This window comes from Uloborus diversus, chromosome 7, assembly GCF_026930045.1.
Source record: "Uloborus diversus isolate 005 chromosome 7, Udiv.v.3.1, whole genome shotgun sequence".
NCBI classification, from domain to species: Eukaryota; Metazoa; Arthropoda; class Arachnida; order Araneae; family Uloboridae; genus Uloborus; species Uloborus diversus.
In genome coordinates, this window is record NC_072737.1 from 99,370,959 (window position 1) to 99,386,898 (window position 15,940).

Consider the following 15,940-nt stretch of genomic DNA (forward strand, 5'->3'; position numbering starts at 1 on the left):
ATAATACACAAAAGAATCGTCGCAATAAAAAGTAAACAAACTTCAAAGCATAAGACTACCAACTTGGAAATCAAACTATTAATTAGTATTAAGTACGTAAGTCATTTACGTAAGCTAGATTTTTCTAAACTTGACACATTGACCTGGTTCATACGTTAATAAGCAAAAAAAAAAAATACTTCAATTTATTAACAAATTAAAAGTGATCATTAGCACTTACAATTTTTGAAGGGGTGTGTCAGACTCAATTCAAAAACAGGTCCTTTTCTTGTATTAACTTGGCGTTGCAAAAGCAAAGGGTAGCCGCTAGAAGAAGTTTTCTGCAGAGACTGCAAGGTTTAATGGAATAAAAGATAATCATAACACAATAACACCAGTACAAGACAACTGCCCCATTATTCATGCACGTCGACAAGGTAAAGTATTCGAGTCCAGTTTAGCGGTTACAAAAGTTATAGACCGCAACTTAAAAGTAGCGACACGTCCACCATCTTAGGGCTAAACGCCGCTTTTTCCCTATGTCTGCTTTGGTGAAGTAGCGTGTTTTGTTTCATGATTGTAATAACTCCATGTCATTCTACTGTCAAGAATCACCACAATCAAGAAGCAAATACGTCGTCGTCATACAGACATAGGAAGAATGCGGGATTTAGCCTTAAGACTGCGAACGTATAGGTCCTAAAGCCACAATTTTTTTTAGGGCTTTGGCGGTTACCTAAAAATATGCAGCTCCATGTTCTATTAGTAAAATCTGTTGTTTTGTACGATTGATGATTGATCAAACTTTAATGTTTGTCAATGTATTTTGAATCTGCGTACCTACAAGTTCTTTAGAAAGTTTTCTTGAGGAAATAATCCGGCATTACTAATGTTTAGAACTTAACTGCTCCAAAAAAAAAAAAATAAATAAATAAATAACGTGTTCGTGTTATGCAAGAAAAATAATTTTAGCTAGGTAATCTAAGACTTTTTTTTTTTTTTCAAAAAAGAAAAAAAGAAAGAAAAAAGATAAATAACAAAAAAAAAAAACTGAGAAGTGCATTTTATTAATAGTAATTTTTTTCAATAAATAAAACTATATCTTTCTTCGATGTTTAAAGATGGCAACGGGACCAGAATTTCACTCTTTTATCTTGAAATCCAAAACTTGTAAAGATTGGTCCAGAAGATATAAGAAAATACCAAGTTTTGCAAAAATACTTTTAAAAATCATTAACTTTTAACCATTCATTTAGACAATATTTAAAAAATATTCCTAATCATTCGTTATATACGAAATATTTAAGACATATTTAAAAAATATATTATGAGAATTTTCTACAGAATGAAAACTTTATTTATACTGGCAATTTTAAATCAGATTTTACATGCCACTCTAAAAAGTAATGCGCAGTAAGGTAAAACACCAGTATTGGCAACTTCTTCAGTTGTGGCCACTTCAAGGTTTGAAACGCACTAGTAGTAGCCACAGTGAAGTATATTTTTTAAGCTGTAGGTCTACAATCTTAATTACCCCTCTTGAAACTCAATGAGCGTTTTTAGCCCACGCTTTCTAAAAATGTCGAATTTATAAAAATGCCAGAATTTTAATTTGTTCATTTTTTTCTTAAACCTCAAATTTGATCCAGTAGTGGCTACTCCAAAATCGGATCATTTCAGTAGTGGCCATCTGACATACTTCAAATTCAAATAACTAATGAATAAAATTGATTCGATAAGATAGTTACATCAAGTACCAAAGAAAATCCATTATTATTGTTCATTTCGTTCTTCAAAGTACAAAAGTAAACTTGAAGTGGACCATTACTGAAGCACTGACCACTACTGGTGTTTTACCCAACTCTTATATCAACAACATAAAAATATTAAGAGTAATGAAATTTTCCCAAATTTGTGGAAAAAATTACCTTAAAATAATGCTTTTTTTAAATTTATAATAAAACTACCTTTGTTAACCTTTTTGGAGATAGGCAGATTTGATATTGTTTTCTAACATAATCCACCAACTTTTTTTCAAACGGTTAAGTTAAAATCGGGAAAAAATATTCGAACTTTGTTTTCAGAGAAGTTCTTGAGCTCATTAATGTTTACACCTAAATAACAATCATGACTGCTAGCTTCTTTTTCGAATATCTTTGGCAACAGACCGAAATGTTTCGTTGGCGTGGCTGCTGGGATACACACCATGGTGATGGTCCTGAGTAGACCGCATATACATGAACAAGGCCACTGCAGCTGGTATGACAATCACAATGACAATTGTACACAGAATCAAAAAGTTCCACTGAATGCCACAATCCGCAGTGTTATAGGGATCTTTGACAAGTGGTTGGATCTGTGGCCTCGTGAGAGCAGCCGCGGCGGCTTCCAAAGATTCCTTCTGAGAATTGGTACTGAGCATTATCTTCACTAGGTCCTCATCCATCCTTTTGAAGAAAGCTGCCGTTTCTTGGGGAGAAGGACATCTTGAGCCAGGTCCAATCCCCACATTAATAGTCCGTACATTGTTCCCATATTCTTCGCAGGTTGTGGAGCTCTGATTCTCTGTTATAGCAGATGGCAGTATTTCAGTCAGCAAGCTATATTTCTTTACCGGAATTTTGAGGGATTTTCGAGCGTAGAAGTCTTGACTATTGATAAAATTGTTGGCTCTTTTAATATCTGATACCTGCAAAAATATGCACAAAAAAAATTAAAGCCATGCATTGGACAGCAAAATACAGGGCGTTTCATATTTTCTATTCTATTTTCTATTCAAGAGTCACAACTGACTACAACTGTATTTATGTCGAGGACTGCATACTAAGTGCCTTGCCTCCATTATTTTTCGTTTCATATTTAACGGGACAAAACGAATAGCATAATGAAAATTCTGCAATTACTTTATTTAGCCGAAACAATGATTTTAAGCTGCAATTTTTTAAATGTTATACAGCAAAGGCTAAAAAACCTCCCGGTGACAAAACCGCCGCTAAAGGTAATGTTAATCAAAATGGCGCTATCCACGTCGGACAAGCGTGCCGCGTGTTGGAATATACAGTAGAACCTCGATAACTCGACACCCCAAGGGAACATGAAAACATGTCAACTTAAGCGGTTACCAACTTACTGAGGTTCCAAAATTTTAGTTCCTAAAGAGTTTCTGTATCAACAACTTACTAATGTTAACCTTCACTTTACAAAAATTAAATCCAGTAAATAAATTTTCTTTCCGTTTTCATTTTTTGAAAAGAACGTAACAAAATTACTAATATTATTTGAATACCTCTTGAGGAATAAAACCATAATTTTTGAAAAGTGGTGAAAAGTTTCTTGTCAGTCAGGTCTGTTAAATATACAAGACATATTCAGTGCATTCAGTAAAAGGGTTAGCACATTGATGATTACTCTAATCTGTGAATAAATAACTTAACAGTTCGCTGCTGCTTATCCTAGAAAAATCCCTATCAGACAACATGTCTTGGTGCCTTGATTCCCTAGAGAATTGTTAATGTTACCTTAGAGGACAGTTAAATGTACCCTTGGGTACATTTATCCTACCCTTCCCTAGCCTTTAACAATTGCAGTAACTGCACTGAGTGTGTACTCCCTTGGATAAAAGATGGGATTCTCTAAAAGAGCTTTGCAGAAAATTATTGACTGACCAACCGCAGCGTAAAATTCTGAGAAAAGGTCAATATGAAAGAATGTTGGTAGCAAAAATTGGACCACAATAGCAATTGGATGTCGACCTATAATTGTTTCTGCAAATGTGTGTCAAGTTTGACAGATTTTCGCCCATTGAAATTAGCACTAGGCGAACCATAAGAAAAATTAATGTCGAGTTACTGGGGTAGTCGAGTTATCCGCGTGTCGAGTTCCCGAAGTTCAACTGTACTCCAAAACATCGTCACTTCTCCCCGTTCTATAGACATTTTCGGACTGAAATTTGATGAAGAACCACTGCATAGCCCAAGCATCGAACGTTGGGTTTACTGGTTCACTGTACTATATTGCTAACTTTATCGTGCTGAGTCAAGGTGGCATTGGCTGGGTCAAACAATATTCCATTTCCGCGTCTACCAAGATTCTCAGTCTAATTTCCTGATTTTTTTCTGCTGGATTTTCTTGAGGACAAAATGTTTGTGCCTTTGTGCCTTCAGTTGTCTAGGAATTATCCTGCTAATTCTCGGAAAATGGACCCAACAGCCAGAAATATCAGAAACGATTGGTAAAAAGAACTTTTATTTTTGTAATTAGCACATTTTAATAGAATTGCACGTAAAACGAAAAACGAAGGGGACAAAACAAAATTATTTTCAAACAAATGCTTCAAACAGCACCCTTCGCCTAGAATCCAAACTAACTTATACTAAATTTCACAGCGTAAAGTCCTCCGGAACATAGCAAAACAGCAGTTTTGTACATTTGAAAAGTCGTTTTTAAATTTGTGGTCTTAAAAAATATATTTTGCTCTTTTGCTCCAGGCTTGAATTGAGTTGAGCCTAGGACTTTCGCAAAAATAGAAACCCCTATATCTGCTGTTCTAATTAATTGAGAAAATAGGAACAAGCTCTATTGGATGAAGAAAAAATCTCTTTCGAACGACATAGAATGTAATTTACGTGAAATTTTAGATTAAAAAGTTACGTACAAAAATAACTTGAAATTAAGAAAAATAAAACTAGAGGTGCAAACCCCTGGGACTCAAAGTAATTTTGTACAAAATTTCAAGGCTGCAAGAGCTATAGGGTCTCCTGGACGCAGACCAGCCACAGACAGAATTTCACAATTTCTTTGACGTTACTTTTAATTTGAGATAAGGACCTTCATTTTCTAGGATAAGCAGCAGCGAACTGTTAAGTTATTTATTCACAGATTAGAGTGATCATCAATGTGCTAACCCTTTTACTGAATGCACTGAACGAATTCTTTAACTGGAAGCTATAAATGAAAAAATCAAAACTAAACCAAACTCATTAAATAATACTTTTTTTTTCGTATGCAGATAATGACGAGGCAAAAAAACACTTAACCAAAGTTAACAACAAGATAAGCGAATGTCTAATTTTGTTTCTTTTCCTATAAAATGCATTGAGTACATACCCCATTGCCCCCCTCCTCTCCTCACCTGAAAGACTATGAAATGACAGTCAGTGGCGGCTCTAGCCTATCATTTTGGGAGGGGCCATCCGAAATTTTTGAACTAACTCCCCAGTAAAGGTCAAGATTCACGGTCGCCACTCGCCACGTGGCGACCTAGTTTGAAAAAGTGGCGACCTAAAATAGCGTCATCAGTCGCCATTCCCCCCCCCCCCCCCCCCCCCCCCCCCCCCCCCGTTGTTCCTAAGAAAAAAAAATCTTGGTATGAACAGGAATTATGCACTAACTCAAGAGGGTGGTAGAAAATAAATCGCTTTGGAAGCATATGCCCGAGGATAAACACATCAAGGAAGATCGTTTTTTGACCAGAACGGCAATTCTTTTCAGTTACGTGTAAAACATAGACGCCATGTTTGGTCACTCACAAGATGGAAGTAGGCAAAGTACTTAAGTGCTTAAGTTTGCAAAAACAAAGCAGAGTTTGATGTTTATTCAAATTCAAACTAATGAAAATAATATAAAATGTGCTTTAAAGCATTTTGTTTATTTATTTATTATTATTTGAAGCAGTTTTCTCAAGAAATGAAAAATTTTGTATTTAAAATTTCATCTTATTCTTATTGCATTGCATGCTAATGTGCTAAAAGCTATAACAGTTATATTAAATTGATGTTTAATGAGGATTTTAAATTTTATTATTATTTTTATGCTACAAATTCAAAAACCTAAATCTTAATTTTTAGTGCAGTCGCCATATTTGGTCACTTCCAAGATGGAAGTAGACGAGATTCTTTAAGTGCCTAAGTTTCCAAAAATAGAATTGGATGTCTACTGCAATACAATGCAAACTATTGAACATTCTGCAAAATGTGCCATATTCCCCCCCCCCTGGATAATTAATTATTTTCTTGAAAAACGCAAAATTTTTCCTTCAAATTTTATCTTCAGAATATTATTTTATCCGTATTGCTTTAGACGCTAATGTGCTAAAAACTGACTCTTTCATGTAAATAATTGTTTTTTGAGGGTTTTTAACTATCAAAATTACTTTCAAACCTTAAATTTTTCGAGTAGTCGCCATGTTTGGTCATTCGCATGATGGAAGCAGACAAGACTATTTAATTGCCTAAGTTTCCAAAAACAGAATTGGATGCCTGTCTCAATTCAAACTACTGAAAATTAACGTAAAAAGGACCAGAAATTACTTTTTTTTTAAATTAGTTTCTGGAGAAGTGAAATTTAATCAACAAAATTGTATTTTTTGTAAATGTTATCTAAAATGCAGTTTCCTGCTGACTTTTCATTGATTTACATTTATTGATCCATTTATTTTGAAAAAAAAAAAGCATGTTTATAGTTTTTAAAATTTAATTCTGTAAAGTTCCGTTTGTTTTTTCATGAAAGTAGTAAAAAAACGCCTCTCCCATTTTGTACTTCAACACTCTGTGACAGTGGTCGCCACCAAGTCTTTGGGGTCTAGTGGCCACTGGCCACTAAGAAATTTTCTGAATCTTGACCTTTACTCCCCAGAAATTTTTATTAAAATGAAGCTTTAAAACCCCACAATTTTAGGTTATCTTCAGACGTTAAGTGAGGAAGATGGATTTATGAATCTCCCACGTAAATGTTTCGAAATTGAAATTTCCCCATAATGTTTTTAATTAGGGTCCTAAAAACGCATTTTCGAATATTTTTGATGATTTAAGAAGAATGGTCAGGGTTCGGGTGCTGACTCCAAAATGCTTTTTGAAAACGAAGCTTAGAAACCGAAATATTCTGCCATTATGCATTGAGAAATCAAGAGGAGGGTGGGGGCTCTGCTGCTGCCGATGTTAAAAAATGCACCTTTAGGCAATGTATTACTGATATTAAAGGGCGAGTGAGGGTGCTTGAAATTTCCCCTTCCTGGAAATATTTTGCTTTTGAGGCTCTAAAAATCTAATTTTATGCTACTTTTGAACGTATACTAGAGAAAGATTGGAAGATTCATAAGCTCCCCCGCCCTCCCTCCGAAAAATTCATTTTAAAAACATCATCACAATATTAACTGGGATTAGGGGGGAGGTCCTATCAGAATTCATTTGTAATTGAAGCCACAAAAAAGGCTATTTAAGTCACTTTCAGAAAAGTTAAGGGATAAGGGCTGGGTAAGCTAATCTCTGTTGAAAAATTTTCCAAATTGAAGTCCTAAAATGCAATATTTGGTTACCTTTCGTGGCATTTGTGGAGAAGAAGGGGAAAAAGAGGGATCTCCCCCAGAAAAGTTTCAAACTTAAAGCCATAAAAATGCAAATTTAGGCTCTCATTCGGCTCGTGAACAATTGGTGTACTCCAAGGACAGCACTATTTAGAAATCGTTCAAGTGTCTGAAGTTGGAATCAAGAAATGATATACACGATGGAGCGAAATTTTGGAAATAATAGTTCTGTTTCGAGGAGAGGGATATAATTTCTTTTCCAATTAAGACTTAATTTTTTTTTTAAGTAAAACATATGTGGCAAATTTTGTTATACAAATACAAAAAAATGACGACCAGCAACAGGCTCTGGGCCCAGCTAGACTGGTCCTAGTCAATTTGCAATCCCCAGTGAAGATCAATGGCCCTCTTAAAACTATCTGCTACTCGCTTGCTCATTACCACCTCTTCCGGTAAGCTGTTCCAAAGTTCCACTACCCTGCTAAAAAATTAATTATTCCTAAAATCCATGTTAGCCTGAGATTTAAATAGCTTAAAACAATGACCCCTTGTTATGTTTTCAGTGCTAAACTTCAGCCCCGTAACATCTTTCATTTTAATAAATTTAAACAACTGAATCATGTCCCCTCGGTCTCTTCTTTGCTCAAGATTGTACATTTTTAGCCTTCTAAGCCTGGAATCATAGTCTAAATGAGAAAGTCCATTTATTAGCTTTGTAGCCGCCTTTGAACCCTTTCCAATACATTAATGTCTTTCTTAAGATAAGGAGACCAAAACTGAACAGAAAAGCGCACTCCAAATGAGGTCTTACCAAACTTCTATATGAGGGCAGAAGAACTTCTTGAAATTTGTTTGAAATAGATCTATTGATAAACCCAAGCATCTTATTGGCTTTGTTACTAGCTATGCTGCACTGTTGGCTAAACTTTAAATCCTGACTTATTAATACGCCCAGATCAGTAACTTTTTCTGCCTGATTAATGACTGAACCTTGCAAATAATAACTTGTCCACTTATTTCCATGCCCTAAATGTAGCACTTGATATTTCCCAACATTAACAGCCATATCCCATTTATCAGCCCACTCCGTAATATGATCGAGATCCTCTTGCAGCTGATTTGCATGTTCTTCATTTTCTACACTCCCCATAACTTTGACATCATCAGCAAAACAATTCATGTTCCCAGAAATATTTTTATGAATATCGTTCATAAAAACAATGAACAAAACAGGCCCAAACATTGATCCTTGAGGAACCCCGCTTAAAACCTCACTCCAATTAGAATAATTCCCTCTTACAACTACCCTTTGTTTCCTTCCGGTCAGCCAGTTTTTTACTCAAATGAAAATTTTCCCTCCTATTCCTATATCAGCTAATTTGCTAAGTAGAGCAACATGCGGTACCTTATCAAAAGCTTTTTGAAAATCAATGTAAACAACATTTACAGGCTTCTTATTGTCCAAAGCCATGGTAACTTTGTCCTAGAAATGTAATGAATTAGCTGCACAGGATTTACCCTTACGTACTGAAAACTAGTCAATAGATTATTAGTCTCTAAAAAATTTACTAACTTAATTTTTATCAATGTTTCAAAAATTTTGCAAACCACCGAAGTTAGACTCACCGGTCTATAATTTCCCGCACTCCATTTAGACCCTTTCTTGACGAGCGGTGTAATGTTAGCCAGCTTCCAGTCCTCTGGCACTGTCCCCGAGTTATAAAAAGCATTGAAAATATTTACAATTACATCTGATAATTCCTCTGCACATTCAACTAAAATTTTTGGATAAATATTATCTGGTCCCGGATCCTTAGTCTCTTTAAATTTTTTCAAATGAAGTAAAATGTCATCCCTGGAAAATACTAAGTCCTCAAGCTGTACTGTAGCTTATGTCTTGTTGGTGTCAACTGTTGAGATACAGTTATCGTTGAAAACACTCAAAAAAAAGTTATTAAGAACATTAGCAATATCACTATCGTCCTGAATTAAAATTCCGTGCTCATCAACCAGTGGCCCAATGTAACTATTTCGAACTTTCCCCGAATTAACGTATGCAAAAAACCTCTTGGGATTCCTGTTTATGTTATCTGCCAGTCTTTGCTCCAACTCTCTTTTCTGAATACGTACCAAATACTTAAATTTACGCCTTGCCCTACAATATTGAAGCTTATCTGCACTGTGACCAGTTTCTTTATACCTATGAAAAGCGGCTTGCTTGTAATTTAGAGCGCCTTTAGTTTCCCTGGAGAACCACATCGGCCAAATTTTAGTGTTGACACCCTTTCTCCTAAAAGGAACATGATCCCCAACCGTTTTTGCTAGATTTTCCTTAAACTCTGCTCAGAATCTCTTTATTATCCAGAATCTATTATGATATTATCTTTTCATATTTTCTTTCTTTTTTTTTCCTCTTGAAAAAATTCCTACAATCACAAGGTTTTGGGAAGGGCCATGGCCCCCTCTAGATTCGTTTTTGATAAAAGACCTATGGGAGGTACTTTTTTTTTTTTTAATAATGTAAAAGTTTTTCACGGTGTATGGGGAGGGAGTCGAGTGTAATAACACACTTTTGCAAAAGAAAGAACATTTTTTGTAAGGAGTTTGTGAAAAAGGGAAATGTTTCTGTCACTGTATTACCTCGCCTTACCTTTATAAGGATATTTTTCCCTATTTCGTGAGCTCCCATAGAAGAAATATACTTTCAAAATCAGGCACTAAGTTACTAGAGCTGAATTCATCGATAAGTTTAGAAATTAAAGCAATCGTCAACAGATCTTTTTTTTTTGAAAGGGAGGCAGTTGCCCTCCCTTGCTCCCCTCAGGCTGTGCCAATGCCCCTGTACCCCATCCCTCGCACTTTTAAGTGACCAAAAATGGCCTGAAGAATGCATTTTGGGAACTTACCTTTTTTTTTTCTCAAAAAATTCGCCCCAGACCCACTTATGCCCAAAAATAACACTCATGAGCCTCCCCTTCCAGAAATGAAAACCAAAAGTTGGACCTGCGCTTGACTCTAAGCACTTCATAGTAAACTTCAACAATATAAAAAGTTTTTACACTATACAGCTTTACACTGAAATTATCAAAGAAGTTTTGCTTCTTTCCTATAGTTCAAAAAAATACACACATGAAGTATAACAAACAAATAATGTATTTTTATGCAATATACCGACAGCCCGGTTATCACACTCAAAGACTGCAGTTTCATCCTTGTTATAAACTCATTAGTTTGAAATTGTAAATAACCGAGCTGTGGAGGCTGATTTTATCTCATCAAAGCTTAGAGTGCCAACACCAGGCTTAAGGGCGGTAACTTACCGCTTTATACCTAAGCTTTGCCTTAAGTTTACTAGTTGAACTGCACCATGGCTGTGGACTCTTGCTGGTGTGCTAAATTTACTTTCCATCTGTTTGTTGGCACTCTCAGCTTCAATGCAATAACATCTGCCTACAGTTTAATTATTCACTACTCCAGACTGATGAGTCCATAACAAGGACGAAACTGCAGCATCTGGATGTGATAGCCGGGCAGTTGGTATATTGCGTGTAGTTTTGCATTACCTCTGACATAAGGGTGGTAACTTACTGCTTAAAACTTAACTTACGTAACTTACTCGCATCAGTCAGCATGCCACAAAATTTGTGGTTCACCAGGTTTTCAAAAACCTTTGAATAACACTTTTGGGCATGCCGGTAAAAATGAGGACAGAAATATAATTTGAGTTCAAAACAGTAAATGTAAAAATAAAAATATTAGTTCAGTATACTATCTTATAAATAGTAATAAATGGTTTAATTTTGCTAAAGTATAAGTTAAGTGTTCTTATTATTCTAAAAAGTAAAATCTAAGTAGTTGGGAATAAATTTTTCAAAAATTAAATCAAAACTAAGTAAATAGTCCTAAAATTATAGTACTTTACAATTACATAAAAAAATTAACTCGGTTATTCAATGAACAACAATAAACTTACCTCTATAACTGGAATTTAAAATAATTCAAAAAAAAAAGTGATTAATGAATTACAATTTTAGGGATTGCTTCTGCATCAATCATTTTATTGCCATTTAAATCCATAATGAACGATAACACTCATACAACAAACACAAATTAATTTTATCTTGCTTTTTATTTAATTTTAAATATTTGTATTCTTGACTAAGTAAACAAATTTCTTCAGTCTACATATATTTTTTTCTTTTTTTGAAAAATGAATCCTGAATTATACTCTGCTGGGGAGAAGGTAAAGGGCAGCTCTGGGACATTCCACAGATACGTGCCGGACAATTAGACGCAATAATCTCACCAGCATTTTGCTATAAATCTTAATGTTTTAATTAAACAGAAGTGAGCACATTTTTTAATATGGGGGACATCAACCTTTTGTAATTTGCGATGTATGAATTAGTTGATATTTTTGCTCTATTATCAGGAGCGGATACAGAAAACTTTTAGGGGAGGGGGTCATGCAGAAGAATGACCCCCCAACCCCACTCACCCTTCCCCCGCACGAATGAACCTACATTTTTGAGTACGAAAAATTTCTAAATCTGCTATGAGTCAATAAAAAGCGCCACATCGGCCAGTAATAAGGCATCTAATTCAGGATAAATGTGGCAAATTAATTTCTAAAGCAATGAAACAAAGTAGTTGTTTGAATATTTACTTTCAAAAATAATTGATGAACTGAAATGATACTGTAATCGTTTAGATTCTATGCATAAAAAATTTGAACACATTGTGGATGGATATTTTTGTCGACAGTTTAGGGTGGGTCATAACCCTCCTAAGATCTGCCACTAATTACAATAGCAATGAGAAAACAAATAGTAGGTTTTGAAAGCTACAGTTCCAAAGTGAAAGAAACAGATCTTATTTGTTAAGAAATAATACTTTAACCGGTTGAAAAAAAAATTTGTATGGGGTTAGTCCACGAAAAAATAGCCACTTTTCCTTCATGTGAGTTTATATATTTTACTAAAAAATAAAACTTTTATAAGGTGATGACGAAATGTTTTGCTTAAGAAATCACACATACATTTGCAATCAACAAATTTTTTTTTCATTACTATTTTAAAGTATTACTTTTAATAAAATATATGAGGTGTCATGAGCAGAACAAAATTTCTGTAGAATGGCCCATCTGCACTCTTGCATGCTGGCTGATGTGGGATAATATGATAACATTACAATATTAATTTGATTTATAGTTAATTGCATCATTTCTGAGTAGCTCTGTATCTAAAAGTTTGAAAATGTATTTTGATTATAAGACGCAGTGTTTTGATTAGTACATGCCAGGTGGATAAAAGTCATGTTTAAAATTCTAATCTTTGATATTGTGATAATGCAAACAATAAACCAAAACACAATACTTAGTTATTTATGTCTAACTCCCTTCTGTTACATGAGTAATAAAGTTCAAAGATATGTATTCGTTTGTAATTGAATAAATCAGTTGAGTTCCCAACATCATTTTATCACACAAAATTGAAGTGTTCCTAATTTCAAATTATTTCATTGTTCAAGATGGATATGTTTTATATTAGTTATTTTTTTTTTCCTAATTCAATTAATTTATTATCTGATAGTCAAACAATATTAAAAAAAATTTCACAGATGAACGAAGGATTTTTTGCCTGTTTGAAAACTTTCAAGTGATGGCAATGACTTGTACCCATTTATACCCGGGCTAAATTTTATGCATATAGTAGCTACCTACAGCTTTCCCATTCACAATGAGACATATTATAGTCAGCACACTCGAGTACAACATATTTTTTTTATCCAAAGCTTTGGGTGTTTCAATAATTCTTCAAAGAAATCCCTACTCAAAAGAAAGTACTCTAGAGAAAAAAAATATGCTGTACTAGTGTGTGTTGACTATAATACGCCTTATTAATAATGGGATAAGTGCAGCTATTATGCAGAAAATTTGGCTCAGATACAAACAGGTATAATCATTACCATCACTTGAAAGGTTTTAAACAAGCAAAAACTCCTACATTTATCTTTAAAATTTTTATATTTTTCTTTAATTATTAGATAGAGTATTTAAATTAGGGGAAAAAAGCACTTACCAGTGTAAATGACATCCATCTTGAACAGTTAATACATGTGAATTTAGGACACTTTAATTTTGTGTGATGAAATGATGAATTCTGAACTTGACTTTTGTCCAGCTAGCTTGTATTAATCAAAACACTGTGAGACGGTGATAACATCTTTTAGATATATGTACTGTTGGCCCTTTTTAAACGAATACTGTCGATTCTAAGAAATATTATTAGACTAAGCAGGGAAATTTTCTTTAGCTTTCCCAATTCACAACATTTGTTTGAAAAGATTAATAAATCAATAGCTATATATAAAAGAAGTAATTAATGTTATTTGATCAAGCAGGGATCTCTAACATTGCACCAATGGGAAAATATTCGCTCTTGGAAGGTTTTATTCATATATGATTGGGAATTTGTTTATCCGTTATCCGATTAAGCAAGGTTGACAGTATCAACTTTATTTTTATTACCATTCTATTTTTTTATTTTTTTTTTCAATCAAGAAGGGACCACGGCTAGGTGATTATTATGCAACATAATTGGGTTTTCCAGTGTAAGACACAGGGTTCTCAAACATGAAAACTGCTCTGACATATTTAAAAAAAGATGGTTAAACAGAAAAGAAGCCTTATAATAGTAGTCCAAAAGTAGGCGTACCCTCTTGATTTTCAACGTTAGTTAGGGCTGAATGTTTGTTATACAGTTACTTTAGAGTTTAAGTGTTATGAAAATTAGCAGAACACATCCATGTTGTAACACACCCGCATTCTGCACCATGTTTTCGTAGATGTTTTGTAGAGTTCAGCGGTGTAGTCAGGTCTTAAGATAAAAATGCCCCTTCCAGAACTCTTGATTTTTAACATATATTGCCAATCGTAATATCCAGGCCCAGATTTGGGTACCTACAGATCCCGCAGAGAGGGAGGGGGGGTTGCTCACGTCCTTAAAGGGCCCAAGAAATTGAAAAACAACTTGCATCAAGACTTGTTAACATAACAAATATTCACAGCTCGCCTTTGGAGAGGAGCACTACAGATTTTGTTGCAGGTTTGCTTGAATTTATAGATCTGGTCCTGATAATAACGAACGTAATATGATGCATATAAGGGTGGTTAAGACCAAAAATTCAAACCAGAAGGTAGTTATATGTTGCTCGACTGGTAGAGTTTTTAGGATTTGGAGACACTCTGCCGCGAAACATATGCGAGAGCATGGTACAGAATTCAACTATGTTATATTATAGATTCAATTCTGCCGATGTTAATGACTCTAAAGACTTTATAGTAACTGTGCATAACAAACATTTAACCATAATTAACATATTAAAAATGGGGAGGGGGCATCCACTTTCGGATTACTCTGAGCAAGTGAGTCAATAATTTCTAAGGGGCGGAGAATTCAAATAGAAACAAACAGTGTATAATTAAATAAAATAGGAAAGAAAGAAAAAACTTACGGCACACTGGTATTTTATTGATATGCTTTGTAAAGTATCACCTTCTTGGATAGTTAAGTGCAAAAACTCACAGTTTGTAAACGGATCTACTGAACTCCCAGAAAATGTTCCATTACTGTTCGAGCTGTCGTTTTTTGTTATTTTTCTCAAGGAGGAAGTAAAACTATTTTCATGGGAGTTTTGCTTCTTTAAATCACGGATATCATGAAGTGTAATTTCATCGTCTGAGCAATTTTCTGCATCAGCAGAAATCAGTGGTATTGCTTCAAACTTAGTTCCTCGTAATTTACGTTTATTAGAAACAAATCGTCTGTCACTCATTAAAGAACGGTGCTTGTTCGGACGAAAATCAAAATTTTCGACCATAATACTGTTCATTGTAATAGTAACCTACTCATTAACCAGTGACACAAATATCGATGAACTGAAACATTTCGGAATCTAGCATTCATCATATCACAAACAAGATCACAACCAAAACATTTGCTCCGTGGTGCAACAGCTGATGCCAATTTCATTATTTACCTTTTTGCGAAAGATCTTTACGGTTGCCTTTATTCGAATTATCACTGTTTGCTTAACTGAAAATACCCCCCCCCCCCCCTGTGGGGGGGTGACCCCACAATTTCTTGAACTTTTAAAAGTTTTCTTAAAATGTAATACTTTTTGTCCCAAAGGCTAAATTGATCCTCATTTTCTTCCTAACAGTAAAAAGTTTCCCCTGAATACGAAGTCGTGGGGAAAATATATCTCAGCGTCGGTGCAAATGCAATGTGTAAACCAAGCCCTTGGCTTTAAAAAAAAAAAGTAACTTCAGCATACCGTGTTCTAAGTTTACTTTAGCTGCTTGCTTGTTGGCACTTTCCCAGCGTTCCAGCAGCTCAACAGAAGTGGTCAATGTCGGGCAAGAAACAATCACTGACCTGTATACTAGCTGGACCGCGCATCGCAGTTTCCGAGCTGAAGTGATTTGAACGCCATCTTGCTCACCCCCAAGTCAGTGTTGATCGAGCGTTCTGCTACTGTTATCGCTTTGCATTTTTTCTCAAATTCACTTTTAAATCAAGATTTTCTTTTGCCATTGTTATTTTATGTTGATTTTATTAAGTTTTTTGTTGCTTGTTGTTTCATTTCTGACACAGATTT

The 15,940-nt window shown here is 34.7% G+C and overlaps 1 protein-coding gene across 1 annotated transcript; it reads right to left on the reverse strand.

The window, feature by feature from the left end:
* Nucleotides 1–24: 24 nt before the first annotated feature.
* Nucleotides 25–15,249, reverse strand: LOC129226605 (lysM and putative peptidoglycan-binding domain-containing protein 3-like). Its single transcript, XM_054861234.1, has 2 exons — nucleotides 14,795–15,249; nucleotides 25–2,668 (listed from the first exon to the last, which is right to left on the reverse strand). Exons 1-2 carry the CDS (start codon nucleotides 15,170–15,172, stop codon nucleotides 2,114–2,116), a joined length of 933 nt encoding a protein of 310 aa, XP_054717209.1. The 5' UTR covers nucleotides 15,173–15,249; the 3' UTR covers nucleotides 25–2,113.
* Between the last annotated feature and the right edge of the window lie 691 nt (nucleotides 15,250–15,940).